Source organism: Balaenoptera ricei, chromosome 7, assembly GCF_028023285.1.
Source record: "Balaenoptera ricei isolate mBalRic1 chromosome 7, mBalRic1.hap2, whole genome shotgun sequence".
NCBI lineage: Eukaryota > Metazoa > Chordata > Mammalia > Artiodactyla > Balaenopteridae > Balaenoptera > Balaenoptera ricei.
The window spans coordinates 62,297,734-62,323,788 of record NC_082645.1 but is presented as its reverse complement, the minus strand read 5'-3'; the positions used below and the strand labels follow the sequence as shown (position 1 = coordinate 62,323,788).

The 26,055-nt window shown below is 33.9% G+C and overlaps 1 protein-coding gene across 1 annotated transcript in view; it reads left to right on the top strand.

Annotated features, from left to right (window-relative positions):
* OLA1 (Obg like ATPase 1) overlaps positions 1-26,055 on the top strand; it is a 172,446-nt gene that overhangs the window by 115,835 nt on the left and 30,556 nt on the right. Inside the window, exons 6-7 of the mRNA XM_059927262.1 lie at positions 8,760-8,840; positions 9,149-9,246. Of these exons, the coding sequence (XP_059783245.1) occupies positions 8,760-8,840; positions 9,149-9,246 (179 nt within the window). The remainder of the gene's footprint in view (positions 1-8,759; positions 8,841-9,148; positions 9,247-26,055) is intronic.

The window sequence follows — 26,055 nt, the reverse complement described above, 5'->3', positions numbered from 1 at the left end:
TTAATCTGAGAAAGGGTATCTACAAAGAAACCTACATAAGCAATTATACTTAATGATGAAATACTGAAAGCTTTCCCCCTCATATCGGGAACAGAACCAGTCATGCTTACTATCACTGCTTCTATTCAGTCTTATATAATTCTTACATTAGATAAGATAAAATAAAAGTGACATTATTCACAGACAGCATGCTGTGTATTTAGAAAACATGACGGAATTTGGGATATAGACCATTGGAATTAGTGTATGAAGTCATCTGGGTTGTTGGATACAAGGTCAACATAAAAAATGATTTGTATTTCATAATCTAGAACTTAAAGGAAATTTTTTAAAAAAGATGCCAGTTGTAGTGGCATTTTAAAAATTCAGATACCTAGGAGTAAATCTATTGAAAGTTATACTAAAATTTCTATGCAGAAAACGATAAAACATTTATTTAGAGAAATTAATAAATAAATAAATGGAAGGTTATACCATGTTTTGATTGGAAGACTCGATATTTTAAAGATGTCATATCTCTCTAAAATTGATCTATAGATTCAGCGAGATCCCAAAATCCCATCATTTTTTTTTTTTTGTAGAGATTGACAAACTTAAGTTTTACATGGAAATGCAGAGGTCCCAAAATAAGCAAGACAGTCTCAAAGAACAAAGATGGAGGACTTGGTAATCATGAACCTTATATCAAGACTATTATAAATCTGCAGTGATTAAGACAGGCAAGGATAGACAAATTGTCCAATGGAACAGAATGGGTATACAGGCACAAATACACTTTGATTTGTGGTAGAGATGGCACTGCATAGTAATGGAGAAAGGAATACTTTTATCAAGAAATGATGCTGGGGGACTTCCCTGGTGGTCCAGTGGTAAAGAATCCGCCTTCCAATGCAGAGGATGCGGGTTCGATCCCTGGTCGGGGAACTAAGATGCCACATGCCACAGGGCAACTAAGCCCGTGTGCCACAACTACTGAGCTCGTGTGCCTCAATGAGAGAGCCCACGTGCCACAAACTACAAAGCCCATGTGCTCTGGAGCCCGCGCGCCACAACTACGGAGCCCGTGCACCCTGGAGCCCGAGCACCACAAGTAGAGAAAGAAAAACCTTCATGCCACAACTAGAGAGAATCCCGTGCGCCACAGCAAAGGATCCCGCACACCTCAACGAAGATCCCACATGCTGCAACTGAGACCCGACACAGCCAAAAAAAAAAAGAAAGAAAAGGTGTTGGGTCAGTTGGATATCCTTGTGGGAGAGAAAACAAATTCTCACCCACCTCACACTATACACAAAAAGTGAAGTTTACAAAGAGTAAAAAGTGAAACTCTTATAGAATAAAACATCTATAATATAACATAGAATATTTTCATGACCTTGGAATAGACAAATATTTTTTTAAACACGACACAAAGAACAGTAAAGGAAAAGATTTTAAAATTGGGCTACATTAAAATTAGGACTTTTGCTAAACAAAATTTGAAAAGGTAAGCTACAGAGTGAAAGAACATATTTGCATTATCTAATAAAGAACTTGTCTACAGAATATGCAAAGAACTATAAATAAGAAAAAGGCAGCCCAATAGAAAAATAGGCAAAGGACTTGAACAAGTACTTCATAAGAGATGAAATGCCCCAGTAATCATTAGGGAAATGCAAATTCAGACTATGAGATGCTACACACTTACCATAAATTAAGAAAGCTGATAGTACCGAGCGTTGGAGGAAATGTGAAGCAAATGGAATTCTCAGACAGTGTTGATGGGAGTGTAAATTAGTACATCTGCTTTTGAAAACTGATCAGCAATGTATATGAAGTTTGAGTAAATGTGTGACCTGAGACTGGAGCAATTCCAGTCTTAGGTATATGCTCAAGAGAAATGCATACATAAATTTACTGAAGTACATGTACAAGACTGTTTATAGAAGCTTTATGTGTAATAGTTTTAAAGTATAAACAACCTCAGTGTATATCAGTAGTAGAATAGGCAAATTGAGGTATATTCCTACAGTGGAATATTACATGGCAAAGAAAGAACACACTACGACTATATCTAACAACGTGGATGAATTTCACAAACAATGTTGAACGAAAGAAGCTGGACACAACAATACGTATTTTATGAATCTATTTCCATAAATTTCAATAACGGGCTAATTTGTGGTGTAAAAAAGCCAGGATAGTGCTTATCTCTGGTGAGGGGTGGAACATTGTGACTGCATTACTGGTAATATTCTTTGTGTTGATCAGGTGGTAGTTACTTGCATATGTTCATTCTGTGATACTTTATCAAGCTGTACACTTATGTATGTTACACTGAGTATATGTTATACTTCACTATAACCCCTTTTCAAGTTTAGCCTTCAAACCACTGATTATATTCTGCCATATCAGGTGAATCTCCAACTTGGATTTTTATTTTCCGGCTTTGATTTTGGCTTCCTTAAAAATCTGTCTTAGTTCATCTACTCTCTTGACATCTCATCCATTTTTTTCTAACCTCACTCTGCTCTCTGTTTATGGCCTCATGCTCTTGTTTCACAGGCACTCTTTTTGCATTCTGCCAAGTATGCCAAAAAATTCATTGAGAGAGTGGTGTGTGTGTGTGTGTGTGTGTGTGTGTGAGTGATCATTTTCCCTTTCCTTTATGACTCTCCTTATTCAGTAGCCTTTTTATTAAAATCAGATTTGTGGGCTTTTCCTCTTCCCTTTGTCCTTCCTTGAACATGGTGAAATCCATTCAGACTTATTTACAGAAATGATAGGGACAGTTGCCTTCTTCTTAGTAATGGTCAAATCCTCCGCTGAGATGTATACCTCAGAAATGAATGGGTGTCCATTCCAGTTGCCACTTTATAGCCGACGGGCCAGGAACATTGCTGTTTTAAGTTTCCACTGTTTATTTCAGTGAATCACATAACTGAAAACCAACAACTGCCAACATACATTCTAACAGGTTATTGCTAGAATTAACCGATCATTTTAATTCTTAGAGGACATTTCCCCCCCACCCTCCCACACACACTCGCTCAGCCATTGCTGCCAGGTGTCTCAGTTTGCTTCTGTGTTGCCTGACTCTTTTCTGGAAGTTTTAGTCACTGAAGTATGTAGAAAGATGGTAGTCAGTGATCACTACTCTGCTCTCCATAAACAGCAGCATTCATCTAGTAGAGAAACAAATGCTTAATATTCTGATTCAGGCAGATATTTAATTTCAACTTAGAATACAGTGGAGGTCTGTTTCATGAGTGAAAGTGTAGATAGGACTTGCCTCTATTTGGGATGTTTAAAGGGGATATTTGGTTGGAGCAGGAGGAAGCTGTATTAGTGGACTTCTAACCAGACTATTTTGAGCTGGAGGCCTTGCCCCCCATTCTTTTGGTCTGAGTGCTTTGTTGGCTGTGTGTGTTAAAGCCACCCAACCAGCATAGGTCAGCTCATTTGGGTGTTAACTTCAGGTATTAGGGTAGTGGGTTTGGCTAGAGAGAAGTACCAGGCTTGGAAGCTATCATTATTGCAGAGTCACCTTGATAAACTGCCAAGCCTATCCAGTTAGCCACCAAATTTTAGGATTACAGGTGGTGGGCAGAGGATAGATGAAATCCTCCCTTCCCCCTCACCCTGTGAATATATCTTTATTTTTTTTTCCTATCTTAAAGATGATATTTATTGGTTAAAAATAAATAAAACAGCATATTTTTTAAAAAGAAGGCAGAAAGGGAAAGTCTCTCTGGAATCCAATCTTCCTGATTTCTATTGCTACCAATTTGTTAAGGCATCTGTCCAGTTTCATTTTATGAGTACATTTATTTATATGTATTATATATAGTTTCAGAACCACAAATGGAATCACATTGTGCATTCTGCCATAAATAATAATACTTAATATCTATGGAATATTTACTATGTACCTGGAACTGTGGCAGTTACTTTACATGTATTTTCTCATTTAATCCTCACAATCACCGTGTATTGAATTGGAGTTACTATCCCAATTTTACAGAAACAAACTTAGGTTAAGTAGCTGCCCCAAAGTTACACAGCTAGAAAGTGGCAGAGCCAGGACTTGAGCCCAAATCTGTTTGACAACAAAATCCATATTCTTAACTTTTTTCCATTGTTTTGAACCTGCTTTTTTTACTTAGCAGTGTATTTTGAACATTTTCCCATGCAAATATATATACAGATATGTCTTGTCTTAATGGATAAAAATTGTTCTGTTGTATGGATGTCCCATAATTTATTAACGAATCTCCAATTTATGGGTTTTTAGGTTGCTTCTAATCTATACCTCTCTTTTTGTGCTAGTATCACACTGTTCCAATTACTGTAGCTTTATGATTTATTTAAGTATATAGTAAAGCAAGCTACATATTTTTCTCTCTAAACATATTTGACTCTCAAGCAATTCATTCTTTTAGAATAATCATATATTTAATTTGTAATGTTTTCCAACAACCCTGTTATGATTTTAACTGTAATTGTGTTAGATAAACATTATAGTGGCTAGAATTTTTATCAGCATGGTTTTGATAAGGATAGATGAATTTTGAGTGCAGAGTCTGGCTGAAGCAGGTTTTAGGTCAGTGTCTCTGGACCTCAAGTATGGGAGTCCATGAACCTAGAACATATACTTAAATTGGCTGTCGTTGGAGCATTTGAGTATTGCCATGGAGTCACTCATAACCATGGTTCTTGGATTTTTGGATCGTGAACCCTTTTTAAAAGCATTTGGAAGATATGTGCCATTATCCCTCAAATGCACATAAACATAGAACTTTACATACAATTTCAGGGTATTAGGAAACTCCTGAAATCCATTTATGGATCATGGATTAATAATTTCTGCTATGGGAACTAGAGAATACCAAAATAGAGAAGTCAAGTAGTCTTAGAAAGTCTATATGGGTTATATAACATAATGAGGTTATGTTAGTGTTTGCAAAGAAAATATTATTTTTGTGGTTCATGGATTGACAATCAGATATTTTAGCCACATAGAAAGAATATAGAATTTTCCTGATGACCTTGGAATGAGAATGAGGACTTTGAATAACAGCCTTGGGAATGCCTAGGCCAAACAGGAGTAATTAGAAAGGCAGTAAGGAAGACAGGCCAGGGTGATTGGACAGAACGTGAATTTTCAAGTCACTTAGACCTGAATTTGAATCTCAGCTCTGCCCCTTACTGGCAATAGGAATTTAGGCAAATCATACATCCTCTCTGAGTCTAAATACATTATAGCTGCTGTTAACAGCAACAGTAATAAAATATATCAAGAACATAGAGCATTTCTAAAGTTAAATGTGAGGCTATCATTAATAAGAAGAGTCACGGCAGAAGAGCAAAGTATTCAAGGTGAGTTTGGATTAAGTTTTTTTGCTGTTAAAAGGTAGTTGTTCAGCAAAAACTAGTCCTTATAGAATGTTAAGGCTAGAAGCCTGAATTGAGATTTCACTAAGAGAGCCAGTATTGTTGGTAACCATCAGAATTTTGAAGAAAAGGACTAATGAACAGTTTTTCCAGTTGGAGAAGATGTGTGCTTTAAAGGAGTACTCAAGAGACTATATTGGCATTTTGTAGATCACTAGTATTTAATCTTTCAACAATCATAAAAACAATGACAAAACTCATATTTATCGAGAACTTACTCTGTGCCAAGAACTATGCTAAACACCTTATATGCATTATCTCTTTTGATCTTTACAACAACCCCCAGAAGGTAGATAGCATCATTATCTGCATTTTATTAATGAATAGGTCATAGACTTGGTAAGTGGTGGATCTAGGATTTATTCCCACATTTAAACATAAAGTGGTTACCTCAAGTTAGATACTCATGTTGTTGCAATATAACCAAAAAAGTTCAGATGACCAGGAAGTTTTGCATAATCTTCATCATGTACAGAATTTATTTTGAAAATGAGGAATTTGTTAAAGTTATCAGAACAGTCCTCCTCCTACATCTGTATTTCTGCATAATGATGTTACTAAAGACATACAAAATTCTAAAGTAACTTCTGAGGCATCAAGCATTAATGTTTCTATTTTATGCTTTTATTGTATTCTAATTCGTTAAAAGTAAGTTAAGTTATGTATTAGGTTGTTTTTTCAGTTAACCAAATTCAATTAAATGGAATATTGTTCTAACTATAATTATTAATATATGTGTTTATATATACAAGCATAGGAAAAATTCAGTCAATCCATTAAGTATTTTATACAGATAAGTCCAAATGTTTTCTTTCATTTGATCAGCAGTTTTTCAGATAAGGAACGTAGCATCTTTAATTTTGCTAAAACTAAAAATTTTTACTTTATGTAAGAAAGACAGCACTTTGCAGCTATACCATATAATGATCATTTACATAAGATAATCTTATCTGAGAGCAATCTGTTTTTGATTTGTCTTAAGTAAAACTGGCATCTTAATAATCTAAGGTGTCTTTTCTTGGCTTTTAAATCTTTTGTAGGGATAATTAAGAGAGTACTGAGTATAAAATAAAATATTTTAAGTTTTAAAATATTTTGACTTCCAACTGTTTAAAAACTTGGTTATAATCTTTAAATTTTTCTAAAAGGATTTGAATGTGGCTTTAGTGAATATACTTCTTTAGAACTTTAATTATGAATTAATTCTCTTTATCTAAAATTTGAGTGCTCCTAATTTGTAATATAATATGGTGGTATGAAGGGGGAAAGAAACTAATGCCAAAAAGATTTTGTGATAGGATCTCTATTTCTGAAGTGATGCTTTAGTTAATTTAAAATGAAACTGAAATACTGAAATTCCTTCACTAGCAATCAGCATTTATTGAGGCCCTTTGGTTTTGTGAAAATGTTTATAGTTAACAGAAGTATTTTACACTTTTTATATGATTAAGATTTAATTTCCTTCCTTATTTTTGGTTTGGCTTTCCTTTGTCTATTTTCTTTGATTTTTTAATTGAAAAAAACTAATGGAACCAAATGTAAGATGGTACCACTGTTTTCTCCTTCTTTTGTATAATCTTGTTGCGTGTCTCCACATAAGCTGTTCTGGCCTCTCATCATAGTAACCAGCTGGGCCATTTCACCTGCTGGAGCCATTAAAGAGGACTCTCTCCCCCTAGATTAATCCCCTCCGACATTAGTTTTTTGCACTGACAACTGGAGCAGGCATTCAGAATTTGCAGGTGGCCAGTGTGACGCACATAATTGCCTACAATTTTAGGCAATGAATAAAAATGGTCTACATTACTTGTCAAAGGTTGTATATGCAGTGCCAAGTGAGATCTATGGGAAGCCTTTTAGGGTTTAAAGAACAGTTAATAGCAAGGCTGCACAGGGCTTTTTTAATCATAATGCATTTGTAATATAGCACTTTGATCTTCTCCTTGTAGGAAATGGTGTTACATTAGCCACTTTTAAACATTTATGAGTGAAATAGAAGAGTAAAAGTGATTATTCTTAAGCAGACCATGTTAGGTTTCATTAAAAGTTTTCGGCTTGCCCCTTCCTTGTTGAAGTCTGTGGGAAGTCCTTTTCCTGGAGGGTTTCAAATCAGGATCTAAGGATATAGGGCTTTTTCCTTATTTTTCCTGTTGGTAACAGCAAGATTTGGAAGGAAGGTATACTAAATACTGACGTAATTTAACAAGTGGATATTTATAGAAGACTAATGATTTATGATAAAGTAAAATACATCAATGAAAATCTAAGAAATCTATTACTAATTATTGTGTATTACAATAAATTTTGAGAAATGCATATTTAAAACATACCCATAAGTTATCTTTAACAACAACAACAACAAAAAACAGATGACTCTCAAACGCACTTCTTCTGGAAGAGCTAAGTTTGACCTTTCAGACCCAAGAGCCTTTTATTAACACCTGCCTGTAAGGAGAACCTTGCCACACGCAGCTTTTAGATTCAGAACCACAAAACTGATGAGGAAAGGCTTGAAGGGTTCAGTTTGTGTCACTTGCTGTTTGCCGTTTCCATTTCACAGATGATTAATCTTTCTGTGAAGAAAGGCCAGAGAAACAAAGCACATTGGGCTCTTCCTGCAGTTACTCCTTCTGAATGCACACTAGCTTGCTAACTAAAAGGCCTTTAGATTTCCAGCAGAGAGAGATGTTCTGAAAGTGAATGCAGCTGGTTGGAGGTCACCAGTGCAGGGCTCTTGCCATTGTGTAATGGAGGCTTTGGCAGGTTGGGGGGGTGGGTTGGAGCAGGGACAGGAGAAGTGGGCAGGGAGAAGGTGTCAGCAAAAAATTAATTCAGAATAAAAAGGGTTTTGGTCAATTGATTTAATATTTTGGAGGGTAGATCATCAATAATAGGCTCAATTTCATCTATTTTGTTTTTCTTTTTAAGGAAAAAATTATAATTCAATCTTTCTCCAGTATTCCCCCCCATTTCCTAACAGCATGTTTATCTTGCAGATTACATCACTAGATAATGTTGAGATATTATTAACTCTTTGAAGTCTTTGGTATGTTTTAATTGTCTTGAAATTTTTAAGATTGTTACTAATTTTGCTAGTATTCCACATTTCATATGGTAAAATTTTAATGTCACATTAATGTTTCATTTCGTATTTTAATGAGATATTGAAAATAATTATCTGTGCGACTTAGTTCTTTCATAAAAAAGTTGACTTTATTTTTATAGTCAACTTTTAATTGAGGGTTTGAAAACTTTTAATTTTAATATTTAGTATCTAAATGCTTAGTATTCACCTTGTATTTACTTTTTTTCTCAATTGTGTATAGGACATAATGTGCAAAGTCAAATCCTGGGTTATAGATCAAAAGAAACCTGTTCGCTTCTGTCATGATTGGAATGACAAAGAGGTAAATTATAAATATGATGCCATCTATTATTACCTTTGCTTTGATTTCTTAGAGAACAAATTAAAGTTGTCATTATTTTACACTTATTATTATATCTAGTTAAACTTTATTTCTCTCAATGATTTCTTATTCCCAGGCTTGTTATTTTTTCTTTTCCCCTACTCCTGATATTTTCTGACAACTAATCTTTTAGAAACAAGAATTATAAAAATGGCTTCTTGTTTAAATAGAGTTTTCTTTCAAGTTCTTCAGTGACTTAATATTTACTCAACTTTTAAAAAGGACTCTTTTTCTATCTCCCACTTTAGATTGAAGTGTTGAATAAACACTTATTTCTGACTTCAAAACCAATGGTCTACTTGGTTAATCTTTCTGAAAAAGACTACATTAGAAAGAAAAACAAATGGTAAGTTTTTTTTCTCCCCAGATGTACCCCGACATATCATATCTGAACACACACAAACACACATACATATGTAGTTACTGCTATGTTTGATTTAAAATTTTTCTCCTTATTATTAAAAAGTTTAAAATGGATGAGAGAGCTTTGCCTAGTGTTAACATTCCAAGATGAGTCTCCTAATGATTTACACTGAGAGAACTTAAGAGAAAAAAAAAAAGGAATTACATTAGGCAATATTGAATTATACATATTTAATTATCAAATTTATTGAATAGACATTAATATTTCCTTTGCAAAATGAGAATAAATGTAGTTAGAGCAATAAAGCTTTTTAAACTAGGAAAGTCTAGCTTTGTTGATTTTATATGTGACTTTAAAATATCTACTTGGAATTGTAGCTGGGCATAAGTTTTAAAATTCAGATTGAATACTTAAAAAACATTTTTTTATTAAAAAAAAAACGGTATGGTGGAGGGAAAGACCAGGTATTTGTTTCAAAATACTTTAAAATACACAAAGGTAAAAACTATGCATTCATGTATTGAGTGTCATTTTTCACATGTAACCAAAATGTACAAGGTTTCCTTTAGTTCACTAGTAACTTCAAAAAATCATATGTTATGTAACATAAGAGCATGTTCACATTTGGCATGGTACTCACTGGACCCTCAGTATTTTATACTGTTAAGTCATACAAACAAACCAAAACCATCCAAAGTAAAATATTTGAATTCTCCTAAAATATATTTTCATTTGTTTTCCCCTGTACTTCATTAAGTACTTAGATGCACATGGTTTCAATTTTCCATTAAAAATTCTCATTTCCATATGATATCAAAGAGTGAGAAGCTTTAAACTGAAAAATAAACATTCATAGACTGGAAGCCAAAACAATAATTAATGTCAGATGGTTAACTCCAATAAATCATTAGAATAAATTCTGTGAAATTACTGCAACTAAAAATGCCCTGTTGATATTACTATAAGACATTTTGTGTTCCTGATAGGAAACTGAATTTGGCCTCTTAATTTGTAATGTTCTAGAAAGCATAAACCTGACATGAAAATTCAGTTCTGACTGGTCAATGACTTCCAATCGATAATTAACTTTAAAATAAACAGTTCTGTCTTGTTTCTTATATAAAATTCTTATAAATTTTGTGATTGATATGTTAAAAATTATTACCTTTGGGAAGGAATTTTAAATATATTATTTGACTTCAGTTAGTAAATCTCACTGTAGTATGAATGGTAAGGTTTCCCGAGGCTCTGTGAAACAATACAGACATCAAAGTTTACATGAAAAGGGATGAGTCACTTTCCTTGCCCAAAGGAGCTTCTCACACCTGTATTTGGATGATTACAGGTAGAACTCCCTGGCTCTAATTGTACAGTAAATTGTACAGTAAATACCATTTCCCAGACCCTAATGGCAGACAGACTGCTTGGGAGGCGCCAGTCTGTGATTTAGCTGTCGCCAGACACCCCATGTTTTTTGTGAGACCAGTTGTGATGATGATATGGTTATAGCCAATTGGAAGTAAACTCTTGTCTAAATAGCAAATTTTAATTTATAAAAATGTAGAGGTATGGATGATCCTATTTATAAAACCAAATTTTAGATTTTATGTATGACTGATGATCTGGTTTGGGGTAGTGTGTATGTTTGGTGAGGGTGGGGGGAGTCAGATCTTGTGGAAGTTAGTGTAATTGTAGCTGAAAGATCAAAGACTGGGTAACTGAGTGATGTTCCAGAAGAGAATTTACCACATAGCCATTTTCTGTACAGTTTCTGCCGCCTGCTGTTCCTATTTTCCCTCAAGCTAGCCATTGACTACCCCCTGTGCATCCCTGCTCGTAAAAAATGATTGAGGAAGTATTTGTCATGTATTTATAAGTGGGAAACATTGTGTGATAGGGAATGGCATCTACTGGAGCCAGAAAGATTGCCATTCTCCTTTCATTCAGCCACTCTGCTACAGCTTTAAATCTGTTTATGCAACATAGCCTTTGTATTAAAGTGCAGAATAAATTTTTATTATGAAGGATATGAACACTAGGTTTTCATCACTTATAACATTGCAAGCAGATGTAAATAGTTAAAATATATTTTAATTACTAAATCCTTTAAATTTGTGTTAGCATCTTGTTTTTTGGTAATGTTTATATCTCAGCTCCATTTGCATTAGTTGCTCCTTTAGCAAAAGAAAAAGGTTTTGTTTTTTAAGGTTATTATGTAATGTTACTGTAGCAAATTAAGACTGATGCAGGAAGTAGTAATAAATATTTTCATGGGTCTTTTAGATCTAGAAAGCTATTTTAAATGGTCAGGAAAGAGGAGGAGGAGTTTGTGATTCTGGCCACAAGAGGAAGACAAACTATATTTTAGGGGGTCACCATTTCAGAAGTAATGAACGTTTTAATTACTAGTTAAAGTTCACGTTAAATTTAAATGGTAACATGTTAATTTTTAAGTCCTAGAAAATAAGGAAGCATTTTGAAAGACAAGTCTATTGTGTTACTGAGTAGGTGTATTGACCTTTTTGAAAGATGTAAAAACCGGAATGGCTCCAAGCATCTACTCACTGGTTTTAACAGTGTTGAATTAGTCATTTCATTGATTTATGATTAAGACCTAGCCCCTGAAGAGAAGCTAATAACATGGCAGCCGGGTTAGTTACAGTTGTGTTGTGATTAGATGGCAGTAATCAAGATGTTGTAAGGGGAATCCACAGAAAATTTTTTTATTATTATATATTGCTGTTCTTTGAATGAATAAAACTATGCAGAAGTTGTTGTTGTGTTGTCATCGTCGTCGTCGTCTCTGGCAGATGTCAATGATTTTTGAACACTTGAGGATTTCATATTTTAAACATGATCAGTTACTTATAACTAAGATCCTGTTACATGCAGTATTAATTTTCGTTTGAGATCGCCTAGTGAGTCATGGAGTCAAGCAGGTATAGGACATTAGACCTGCCAAACCGTTGCTTAATTAGGGGTGTAAATTTCAATCTTTGCACCTTTGCTGCTCTGTTAGTAGTATATGCTATCCAATTGTGAAATTGGTAGAACAGACTAATTTTGTACACCTACATAGCTTCCAATTATGTTTCTTTTTTGTGTTCTCTTGTCCCCATCCTTCTTAAAACTGTTGATAAAGGATAATTTTATTTTGTTGTTTATTATACTACATATTCATATTCAACTGAAAAGTATAACTAAAATTTAAGACATTCAGACTTCTTGTATGCGTGTGTGTGTGTGTGTGTGTGTGTGTAAAACGTGTATTTGCATATGCCGTGGTGGGCTTGTGGTCACTGAACATTATTCTCTGACTAATATTATATAAGAGTCAATTAATCTGAGTGTTGAAATTGATTCAAGATAGGTAGACAAGTAGTTGCAAAGTCTTTTAAGCTGTTGTGTAATCAAGGGCAATGTGTCAGGTTCACTAAATGAATTTTAAATAGAAAAATGTTTTATTAATTCATATTTTACTATGATTCTGTCTCCCCTACCCCAACTTTTCTGTTTTTGTTAGTTTTCCACATAATTTGTACATAACAACTAAATGTAGTTTGGTGATACTGTACATTGTGTACCTGGCTAGGGGGAAAATCATGGAATAAGCCCAATATATTCTTGATATCTTGAACTGTATATAAGAATTACAGATACTGTATCTCAGCAACTATTTACAAAGAGGGAAGTGTGAACATTTTTTGCATATAATTTTTAATGTATGTGTAAATATAAAACTATATTTATATATGTTACATACTATCCAGGAAAAAAGTACCTTTCAGGTATATAGGGATAGTTTGAGCTATAATATCGATTGGTTCTTAGGCTTTCTTGTGCAAGCTCATGATATATTCACAATAAGTATAGATGTTGTCACATAAGCATACTTTACACATCTACAATAATTATTGCTATTCCTATAGGAGTAGAAGTATTTAGTTGATTGGCAGCCCTCCACAGAGGTAATGTTGAATGATCTGCCATACTGTGAGCCTTAGGTTTTATTTTCCTGTTTACAGTCGGAGGTCTGACAGAAATTGTTCTACCTAACTCATCCTTGGACATTGTTCTCCACAACACATGTTATGTAGTAGCACATTTCCATTACGTCTTATCAATAGGAGCAGTATTCACTATTATAGGTGATTTCACCGATTTCCATCATTCACTGATTTCCATTATTTTCAGGCTATACACTTAACTCAACGTGAGGAAAAGTCCACTTCACAATTATATTTGTAGAAGGTTAATATAACCTTCTTCCCACAGCATTTTCTTGGCCTTTCAGGAATGCCATGATGTATTCTGTAAAACTACTATAAGAAGTCATCAATTTCTGACAAGATTATTCATTGAAGCTAGAAATTTAACACAGATAATGCTGCTTTGAAAAAAATCACGTTGTTATACATTCGATTTACTCGAAACAAATAAAGTGGGAATGATTAATTATTCTTAAATAAATTATTCATTTTAGTTCAGAAAGATTCTCAAGTAGATTTGAAATTAGGTTCAATTCATATAAAGTTTTCAGGAACATACACTAGTATATAAAGCAAGATTCACATGTATAAGGTTTTTTTAAATGTTTCACTTTATCGTCCACTAGTCTGGCAAAGTAAAAGCCCTGAAATATCCATGCAGTGTTTCTTTGGGATTATAATTTCTGTTTTTTTAAAAAATCACTTGTGGTTCTTATGGTTTGGGGGGAATGTTGTGTCAGCTTCATCTTGAAGTACCTAACATTATGAAGGCTGTGAGAAAACATTTTTTTATTGTAAGTGTGTTCCTACCTTCTTGAAATCACAACGTAATGTTGGTAAGTTTGTTTTAACATGTGAGGAGTTTTTTAGCTGAATTAAATTTTAATAGCTATAATTTGTAACTTTTAGTGGAGATTGCTTTATGAGGACTAGTGTTTATTTGCTTCTTTGCCAGATATAAAAGGATGACAGAACAGGTTAAGGATATTCTGGAAGCCTAAACTGAGCGATTCTTTTTTTTAGTATGAGATTGATTAAATTGGTAAATCCTATACAAAATATTCTTAATTTTACTGAAGTAAGTTGTAAATGAATTCAAAAAGAAAAAATTTTCTTAAGACCCCTTCTCTGTTTTATAGTTTCTTGTTTTTGCTATTGGACAATTATCGATTATTTACTTTTTAATTTGTGTTATGGTAAAGCTTTGAAACGGTACCATATGCACTATGAATTAGGATTTCAGTAATTTCTGGTGAATGGATTTTGTGGAGTTGACTATTTCTTAGTTTCTCTGACCAAAATCTTGAGAGTGAAAAAAAATATACTAAAGCAAGACAGTCTTTTTATTACAAAAGATGGAAGGCTGAAAGAAGTGGGAGGGAAAAGACCTTTGGCCATTCAGGAATCTTTATTTGAATGTCCTTTGGCATTTGTATATGTGTGTACATGTAATAATACTTGTGTACTTTTCTGGTTTCATTAAGTGGTTTTTGGTTACTCTTTCAGCAATTTCATAATTCCTGTCAAGAGATGTTAGTGCCCTAGAGCACGTAGTCATAATGAAACCAAATCACACCTCTGATTCCATGTTTGAAAAAGATAATTACAGGGCTCCCCTGGTGGCGCAGTGGTTAAGAATCTGCCTGCTAATGCAGGGGACACAGGTTCGAGCCCTGGTCCAGGAAGATCCCACATGCCGCGGAGCAACTAAGCCTGTGCGCCACAACTACTGAGCCTGAGCTCTAAAGCCCACGAGCCACAACTACTGAGCCCACGTGCTGCAGCTACTAAAGCCCATGTGCCTAGAGCCCGTGCTCCGCAACAAGAGAAGCCACTGCAATGAGAAGCCCGCTCACCACAAGGAAGAATATCCCCCGCTCGCCGCAATTAGAGAAAGCCCGTGTGCAGCAACGAAGACCCAATGCAGCCAAAAATAAAAATAAGTAAATAAATAAAAATTTTTTTAAAAAAGATAATTATGGAAGAAAGCACATCTTTTTATATGGATATAATGCTATTGACCCACCATATTAGGCATGTTAGGAATTTCCCCTGGCCTATTTGCCTTTTTGCCCAATACAGTTTATAGGCAATAATTTCTCTTTGCAAGATCGTTCACTGATTTTGAGAAAGTGATACTGTACTTTTAGGAGTCAGTTGTTATCTTCATTAGCACCATCTGTTGACTTACTAATTTATGAGCAATATAATTTATCAAATGTGTCAGGACTTTCATCTTTTTTAAAGTGGCTGAAGAATTTCACTGCATATAATAGGGAGAAGTTTTACAAATTTTCTTCTAGCTTTAAGAGACTAAAGCTCTTTCACAAAAAACAAGTGTTCTCTAGGATTCTCTCATGAAATTAAAACATATATTCCCCATACATGCACACACATATATAACCTAGGAAATGAAAGGCAAACTTTGGCATACAGCTATATAATGTTCCTCAAATCACGAGTAATTCATGTACACAGAGAGTTTCTCTGCCTCTCTACCCGACTCACTTTGGTGAATACTTCAAGGTCTATTAATATTCTTAAAAATCTGTGTCCCAGAGGTTAAGGACTGTTGAGTCAGATTTTGTTTCTAAAACTATGAGTTGAGATGAACTACACTCATAAAATGGGAGTTTTGAGTAGTAGTTGGTGGAGGTAGAGGCGACTGTTGAAGCCCAGAAATCTTAGGACTGTTGGTGATAAGAGAGGTCAGGGCCTTGTGAAGGCTGAAGAATGGAGTCTAACAGTAGTATATGTGATCTCAATAACAGTGTTTTCCTGGGAGAAGGCTGTAGAAAAGGAAAGGAGAAAGTGCCATTTGGGGCAATTTCAATGTTTTGCCTAATATCTCCTGGTTATGCAGGATAGGAGAGGAGTATTATTTTCTGTGCCCCTGTCTTCTGTGGTCTCTCCTGTGTTCCCCAGTCACTAGAACTACTATTGTAGTTCAACTACATTATAAGTTAAATAGACTTCTGAAGGCTAGACCAAAATGCTGGATACCATTGATAACATTGGTTCTGTAAGGAAAGTGAATTCTAAGAAGCTTAGAGCATATAGTCTATTTGTAAATTAGGTAGTGTATGTTATCAGGAAGTTTGATGTACTGAGAATACAGCTACTTTAGAATTTGAAATGCTAGTTTTGTGGTCCTTATTTGCTGCTAGCTAGTTCTTCAACGTCAGGCAAATTATATACCCATTCATGTATTGAAGACAGTTCATCAGAATGTTCACATAAAATGTGTCTTGTATAAACAATATTTCCAAAATTTAATTAACATAACTCAAAAAGAATACAGTTATAGAAAAAGGACTTGTTAAGTCTTCTAAATGTATCTTTGGGATACATTCCCTTGGTTTTTCTTTCCATTATATCAATAAAGGAACAATGTATCATGTTTATGTTTACAGCTATAATTCTATGCTTTGAAACAGTTGTCATCCAAAACAAAAACAAACTGAGAACCATCTCTATTGCACAGTGGCGGTAGCAATAAAACTCCCATGATATCACCATCTTCCATAGGACTCTGCCCTCATCTCTCTCTCAGGTTAGGCCCTGTGACTTCATCATTTGAAGCTTAGAGGATTTTATTGTCACTCCTGGGCTTCCATTAGAGTAAATCATTCTTTAATTGTTATGATAGCATAATTTTTTTTAAAAAATTGGTGTTTATTCTTTAAAGCCTTTTAAAACAGTTCCACTGTATCCCAGATTCTCTGTTTCTGAATGTATATATGTGTGTTGGGAATGAGGCAGTGAAGGTTAGTAAAGAATTAAAGGAGATCATCTCTGAGGTTCCCTTCTAGTGCTAGAATTTTATGATTTTAGTGAATTATAGCAAATTCACAATGAAAAGATGCCCATGCAAATGTCTAGTACCTTCTCAACCCTCATATGTAGGTTTGTCATGGTAGGATTTTTTTGTAACTGTGGGACAATCCAGAGCATTCCTGAGGTTGGCAGATACACAATTCATGAGCAACTTTTCTGAACTGACTTGAAGATAAGACCTGGTCTTTCCCCCTCCTCTCATTCCTACTCCCATATCTCTACCCCTTGAAAATAAGTCTTTTCTGGATCTTACCATGCTCTTATCTTCCTCATAGTAGCTATTGCTCTGTCTAGAATGAGAACAAAGTGGAAACAAAACTTATTTGTAGAATTGGCATATCTATATTTGAAGGTAGTTACATTACTCAAAATATTGCATTTCCTTATTCTAAATTGACCTAGAAAACATTTCCCCATCAAAAACGTTTGATTATAAAACACCCTCAAAAGCTTACTTAATCCGCCATGTAGTAAAAATAGTACAGTTTGGGTGAGACATATTTTGTATCTGACCATTTTTATTACCAATTTTAAAATTCTGCTAAAAAATATGTTTCAAAATAACTGACTTAGGAACTCTGAGTACACCCCTGTCTGTAAATTTGAGGCTGCACATTGGTACCTGGTTCAGTCTTTTTAATGCTTATTATCAAGAAGACAATTAACTTCATAAAAACTGTCAGTATGAATATAAATTTCAAGTTTATGTGTTCTTATGAAGACTGTGAGCTCATTGAAGAGATAGGTACTATGCTTCCTTTTTCCTTTTCTAAGCAAATAAACATTGAGACTGATTAAAAAAAGCCTTTGCCCCCATAAGGGTTATAGTCTCATGGAATAATAGACAACCAACAAACAAATATTTAATATAATGTCAGGAAATGATTGAGATCACTTTGCTGTACATCTGAAACTAACACAACGTTGTTAATCAACTATGCTCCAATATAAAATAAAAATTTTTAAAAAACAAGAGAAAAAAAGAAATAGATTACCTCAGTGGCTTAACTTATATCACTATTTCACTTGATCATTTTTATTTCCTCATCTATTTTTATGATACCATCATTTTACTAGTCTACATCTTTGAAATCTCAGCATTAATATTTAAGATTTATACTTCTTTTTCTTCAAAATTAATTATTAACTCTTGGTAAACTTTTTTCATAATATTTCTCACATTTTAATGTATTTTTTTCCATTTCCTTTGCCACAGCCCTCTTTATCGTGTATAATTTTATTGCTGTAAGACTATCACCCTATCTTTTTTTTTCAAATAAACCTAGCATATAGCATAATGCATAATTAGCATTTAATTAGCAGCCAGAGGATATTTGTTGAATGAATAACGTGCTGGTGAAGTTTAAAAGCCAGATATAAAATTCTGGCAGAAAATTAGGCTGCTAGAATTTTATATCTGGCTTTTAAAGTCTATCTTTTGGAAATTTTACCTTTCTCATTTTTTTTTTTTTTTACCTTTCTCATTTTAAAAATAAAAATAATAACTATCTTCCTCATCAAGTTGGTATGACTGTTATATGAATTGATACACTTGATCCTTAGGGTAGTAATTGGTACATAGTAAATTCCCAAAAAACATTTTCGATTTTTACAAATGAATGAAAGAATAAATGCATGAATAAAATAAATAAATAAAGCAGGGTAGGAGGGTGCTATTTTAGTTAGGGTGGTCAGGAAAGGCCTTTAAGAAGCAAGGGAGTGCACCATGAGAGAGGGAGGATCTGAGGAAAACTTAGTCCAGGGAGAGGGAACAGCAAATGCAAAGGCAAATGTGATGGAACATCGAAAAAGAATATAAAATGTGAAGACAAGCACTTGAAAAGAGCTAATAAATTTTTATTCAAATACATTGCAATTAAAAAGCATATTAAAACATCCTAAATGTGTTCAAGTAAAATTTGCAATTATATAGATTTATTTTGAATTTTATCTTTTCTTTTTCATGCTTGTCTAGCAACTTGCTGTCCCACACTACTGCTTGTAAATCACTTCTTTTAAAAGTCCCTTGATGTATGACCTCAAAGAAGTAGATTGAACTTTACTAAGAATAATAACAACCAACATTTATCAAAACTTCACAGTGTTTCAACTTATGTTACTTCACTGGATCCTCAGACAAATCTCAAGATGGCCCTCATGACACTATTATTTGGCCTCGAATTGAATTTTACTAAAATGAAGCATTTTCATAATTGAATTAAGAGATCTGCATTTTAGTTTAGGAATGGGTTCAGCTAGCAGAGAGATAAATAAGATTGTGTTTCCATTAATACAGATACAAAGGTGCCTTTTTAGTACTTTAAGTATTTGTCATTAATATCAAGGGAGTACTCATCAATATTCCTAGGTGATTGTCAACATTTTCCTTAGAAATTCTCTAAAAAGAACAGTCTGTGGAAATCATCTTTGGGTTTAGTCCATTTTGAAATGTAAAAGGAAAAGATCGAATAACATCTGTCTGTTGGTAATTGTTTTTTAGCTTTTTTTTTTTTAAGTGATGTTTCATTTTTTCCCAAAGAGCATATCTGGATGTTGGAAACATGAAGGTCACTGGTAGTTTTCATACATAATTTATACTTAAAATTGTTACCTTTTAAATTGTGCCATTTTTCTTTTCTCTGTCCTGCCCCCACCCTCCCATTAAGTGACAGTGACTTAGCTTTTCATGTACCAAACCAAAAGACATACATAGTAAACCATCATTTATTATTGAGTTCCTGCTGTGTGCCAGGCATCCTTTAGAGGTTAGAAATTGGTGAGATGTTAATAGAAGAATAGATGAAACATGAAAAATTTAAGGATATTTATGAAACATAGATATTATCATGCCCATTTTACAGATAAGACAATTGGAGAGATTCAGAACATGCCCAAGTTCTTGTAGTAGTAGAAGAAATAGACCCATTTGACTTGAATGTTTGTGCCAGTTCCACACGACACTGCAAGATATATTTGTGAATCTTCAGAAATCTTTGAAAATGTTGCTTTAACTAACTTTGTGTTCTGCTATGTTTTATCTCAGGAAATATCATCTCCACCAAATTGTTTAGGGTTTTAGTTAATAAAAGGAAACAATTCTCAACATGACAACTATGTGCTCTTCTTAGGATAATAAGTTTTTTGCTGCTGCCGTTTTTCTCTTGCCTTGTAGTTTTGTTAACTATATGATACTGTTACAGCAGAATATTTTAGTACCTGCTTTAGCATCCATTTTTAAACATATTAATACCATATATGAAAATTTGGGTGGAGAAAATACAACTGTTCTCATTGAAGCCTATATAAAAATTGCATCAAGTTGCCAAGTCTAAAATAATACTGCAGAATAGACCCCAGAAAACAGCTATAACTACAGACCAGTTTTTATATATTAATATGATAAGCAAAATTTTCCTTTTTTCTTTCTTCTAGCATACCATACAGTTTGTTAAGAACAATTCTTCACTGCTGGGGTAAGGAAGTTGGTGTGTAAATGAACAGGGAAATGAGAGAATATCATGAAATAGAACAACAACGGATAATTCATGTGCCTAAAGTGTTGTTGTTATGTTAGTAGTAGTCAGCATCAGTCAACATGTACTGAACACTTAACTATATGCATTACATTTAAGACTCCCACCAACCTTATAGAGTAGTAAGTACTATTAGTATTTTAAGGAAGGCAAAGCAAGTATAGAGAGACTGAGGAACTTAGCCAAGAATGGTGCCAAGCTTCAAACCTGAGCAGTTTATGTCCAGAGTTCTCGTTCTTTACTACTGCACCATGATGTCTCAGTATTGGTGCACTGGTGATGTTGGAAAGGTAGACAAGGCCTGAGAAATAGGTCACATACTTGCCACATTCCCTATCACTGTACATTTCATTTAGGCATAGTTCATGCACTATAAAATTTGAGACTAAAATTTCACTATAACCTGATTAGAGAATGCTAACTGAAGGTAATATAAAAATTTTACCTGAAACCGTATCTTTATTATCATGGACTTATCTCTGTACCAATTTAATAACCCTTTGTCGGGTCAATAATTAAAATAGTTTATATATTTTTACATGGAAAATACATGTTATCAATTCTTTTTTAAGATAAGTACATTCTTCCACCACCTGGTTGTTTTGTTTGTGTGTTTGTTTTTAACCACATAGTGATTTGTTCTGTTTTCTTGCATTTTCAGTTACTTGGATGTGTTTTTGAGACCTTCCTGGGAGTAGGGAATTGCGCATGTATGTGCATGTGTATGTATCTCTTTTATTAGCTGAAGTGCATGCAGATAATTTGTATAATGTTCTGTTCAGATGCTTTACTAACACATAGCAATATAATTGAAAGAACATTATATATGCATATTCATATGTATGTATGTATATGTACACATAGATCCAAGTCTTGGGCAGAATAATGACTACCATTTGTTGAACACCTATTATATGCCGGACTTTGGGGCACTTACATATGTTGTCTCATTTGGTTTAATCCTCACAACAAGGCAAATATCTACCCAAATATCTATCTTTCTCTCAAGCTCGTGAAAGTATAAAACATCTTATTGCATTTATAGCATGCTTTTCATGAAACAAAAAGTGCAAAAAAGAGTTGTCTGTGTTGGTTGTATCCTGGTAAACATTACACAGAAACCCCTACCAGCTAGAGAGCAAACATTTATGCAGTGTTTTTATATAAGCAGGACTCAAGATTGTTTGGTTGGTTTCCTTATAGCCCTGTTTCCTCACCTGTGAAATAGAAGAATAATAACTTTCTTACAGAATAATGAGGGTTAAATAAAATATTTTACATATATTAAGTGAAATTATTCTGTGGTAGATAGGTCCATTTGTCATTTGTCTTGGAGTTTAATTCTCATAATTTGATGAAAACATATATATGATAGATCTATAGTTAGTGTCTGGCAATTGTAATTGCACAATAAATTCTCTTAACTAATTTGAGTCCTGCTTACATAAACCACTGCAATTATGTTTGCTTTCCAGCAAGCACGCTTTTCTGTAATTTTCACTGGTATACAACCAACATAGCTCTTTTTTTGCACTTTTGGTTGCATGAAAAACATGCTATAAATGCAGTAAAATGTTTTATACTTTTCTCTCATGAGCTCAAGTTAAAACAAGTCTTTAAAACATTTTGTTAACCTGTTAATTCTCAAGAAATAAAGGATAGCAACTTCCCATTTTCTTCTGTTTCTCCTAATTATACATATTTTTATTTTTTATAATATTATAATGTTCTGCCTTCTGAAATTTACAAGGATAAGGTCACTTGCATTTCTCTTCCTTTCACTGTATTTTTGTTTCCTCTCTGCTTCCCCTACCAAAAAAAATTTTTTTTAAAGTTTGTGATCCAGTTAGAAGTCTATTTAGAAATATAAGTACCAGATTTCATATTTGGAGAGATTTTACTGTTTCATGAACGCTTTTAAATGGAACAGTAGCAGTTAGAAAATCTTGCTGTGTTTCTCCTGTCATTAATCAAGACTAATCCCTATACCTTTCCATCTCTACCCAAATGGATTTTTCCTTAGTCTTGTCAGCAGGTATGTTGTAACACATACTATGTAGCTAAGAAAATTAGTGGTTTACCAGACAGTTCAGGTAGATGTAGACTGAAAAAGAACAATTTGTAATAATGTTTTTATTATTTAAAAGTGTTTTTTTTGTGAGTCTTTTAAAAAAATATTGTATGGAATAGTTTGCATGGGATATTTCTTGCATTGTAGAACTTTACTTCAGGCCAAATCTGAGACAAAAGAGAAAAAGGGACCAAGAGAGAATACCAACAGTTTGTTTCCTTTCCTATGTTCAGAGGTAAACATCTTAGTTGTCTAGATCTCTTGAAATTAGTACTTTTAAAAGCTTTTAATTGTTTCTAGAATAAATAGTTGAAGTCGTATCTGGTTAAAGTTTAATGACTAAATATGATTAAGTAATTATGTTTCTACAGTTACCCATTTCGTGATTATGATATATGATGGGACGTTATTTTAAATCTATTATTAAATGAAATTTGTATTGGTGGCCAAGTATATGTTTTAATGTGACTTGGTTTTACTTAGACATTTTGGCTGTATAGTTTAAAGACCACCAAATTACTTTGCGAAATTCTTAACAATTTTACCATCTTGGAGAACCAAAACAAAAGAAAAAGCAATGCCTATTAAGTATTCTTAGCTATATGCGTGGGAATGTATGTGAGTGTGACTTAGCTAATAATAACGACTTTCTTATTATGTATCACTTTATAGGATTTTTTTTTGTAAAATATTTAATAGTTATATATTTGCTGTCTTATGGTTATTTCAGTGCCCTATTGACATCAAGGGTTACTGATTGTTGTATTAGTAGTTCCTGACAAATAGAAATTATTTGATATGCTAAGCCATTTCTGACAGAAGATACAAAGTTTTGACAAACACGTATGGCACAGCAAGTGTCCAATTCTAAAGAGCAAAATAAATGCAAACCACCATTACGGTGAACACAAACAGCCTGAAAGCAAGTTATCAGTAAGCAAATAATTGTTGAACTGTTATGAATGGAATAGGATGTTGAAATAGGGCATGATTGGCTGATGTTACATATGTCCTTGATTACCTTCCCTGTGCTTTTATCCTAATAAGTGACATTCTTTGTATTCCCTTGGATGGCTAGACAGTCTGACACTGAAGAAGAATAAATATTGCATGTGGTACACATTAAGCTGTCATCCAAGACAGCATTTATAAAAAGTAACTGGAGAAATTCATAAGAAATTCTGCACTGCTACAGTTTCCTGGCTCCAGTCATAATTGTCAAAGTTCTTGACACATTCAGGTCTTCAGAAATGATTTAGGTTTACAGTGGCTTGGTGTATGAATAATTATTATGGATTTGTGTTCCCATATTGCCTTAGGATGTTAATGTTAGTTACCCAAATGTTATATTTTACAGTAATTTTTTTTTAAGGGAACTTTATTATTTTTACTTATTTATTTTTGGCTGCATTGGGTCTTCATTGCTGTGCAGGCTTTCTCTAGTTGCGGCGAGCGGGGGCTACTCTTCGTTGTGGTGTGTGGGCTTCTCATTGCGGTGGCTTCTCTTGTTGCGGAGCGCAGGCTTCAGTAGTGGTGGCTCTTGGGCTCTAGAGCGCAGGCTCGGTAGTTGTGGCGCACAGGCTTAGTTGCTCCGTGGCATGTGGCATCTTCCCGGACCAGGGCTCGAACCTGTGTCCCCTGCATTGGCAGGCAGATTCGTAACCACTGCACCACCAGGGAAGCCCATACGGTAATTTTTATTTTAAGATATGTCTCCACATTGGTGTTAGTGACGTATCTTCCATCTTGTGATTTTTCTTAAAAAGATTTTAGACAATTCATATATTTGAAAGGAAGAACAGGAATTTTTAAATGCTTAGTTTATCTTTAATCTGTTGGAAAATATTGCTTGCTTGTGTTTAGTGCTAGCAAACAACTTTCAAAATAAATATTTTTATTTTTCTTCTCTAGCAGCATTGGAAAGCCTTCAGATGGTCCAAATGAATACTATTTTAAAGTTATTTCCAAAAAGCCAAATCACTACTTGGTGTTTTATTTTTAAATATTGCTTTTATTCACATACTTTTGTAATTTTAATATAGTTCTTTAAGGCAGGGTAGTGTTTTATTTATTCCAGTCACTATTATCTCTTAAAATTTCCTTTTGGAGGAAGATGTGTAGAAGATATAATATTGTACAAAAATAAACATACATAAATAAAGAAATAAATTATGAATGCAAATTTAGCAAGCATTTTTTAAACTCTTCTTTCTCTCGCTAAACTAAAACACTTCTTTTTATCCTGTCTATATGGTGTGTCACATCGTAACTGAAGGATGCCAGAAAAAAATTTTTTCTTTATATTTCTGTAACCTGACACAGTTATTCTAAGCCATTTGAAATTAAGTAATTAGTATTCCCATTCTATAATCTAATCAAGAATATACCATATTCTATCAGCTGATTACTAGGAGAATGTGATTAAGTATCAGAATGATTTAGGATGCAACACAAGTATGAAAATAAAATACAGTGTTGAGTTCCAAATTATGAACTCTATTTTTGGGGAGGACAAGAGGTCAGTCAGGGTTTCTGTGACAACTGTATTTTGTGTTAGTTTTAAAATTATACAGTTTTAATTTGGGGGAATGTTTTTGGGGGTACTCTCTTTACTTTGAAATCTAAACCATCCATTTGAGTTGAAGAAACTTTTCTCCAGGTATAACACGGCTCAACTGTTACCTATAGCTTTTAACTCTCTGGCCACTACAGAGCACAAAATATTTGCCCAACTGGTAAATTGAACTGTAAGTCCCACTGTGGGAAATTGCTTTGCTGTGCTCCAAACAGCAGTTATCTTAGTAATTGTACCTGAATTCTTTGTGGCTAATAGAGCGTAGACGTCCATTTTACAAGCAGAAAAATTTCTCTTAAATACTTTTAATTATAAATCCCCCAAGTAAAATGTGAATCAGTAGACTATAGTGAGATGTTAAACTGTGTCATTTTTAATTGTTAGTGCAGAAAAGTGAAATTCTTTTTTCTTTTTAGTGTAAAACTGTACATACCAACATTTCACATTCTAAACTGGAGCTCCCAACAAGGAGCTTATCAGAGCAAATTGTCTAGTCCATCCCCTTCCTCACTCAAAACCTAATGACCCTTTATCATCATGGTTTAGATTGCTGGACACAGATGTGAGAAAATACAAGTAATCTACAGGTAACTACAGTAGCTGCGCTGATGTTCTCAGAGAACTGACTGCTGGGAAGATAAAGAGCTTCCCACAGAGTCTGTGACTTTCCGGCAGCAAAGCACATCATGAGCTCATACATGAAGTTTTATTTGCTGAAGATTCACAATAAGATGCATTAGAACATTCAGCAGGGACTCTTTTTAGATGAGCACAGAAATTCTGGAG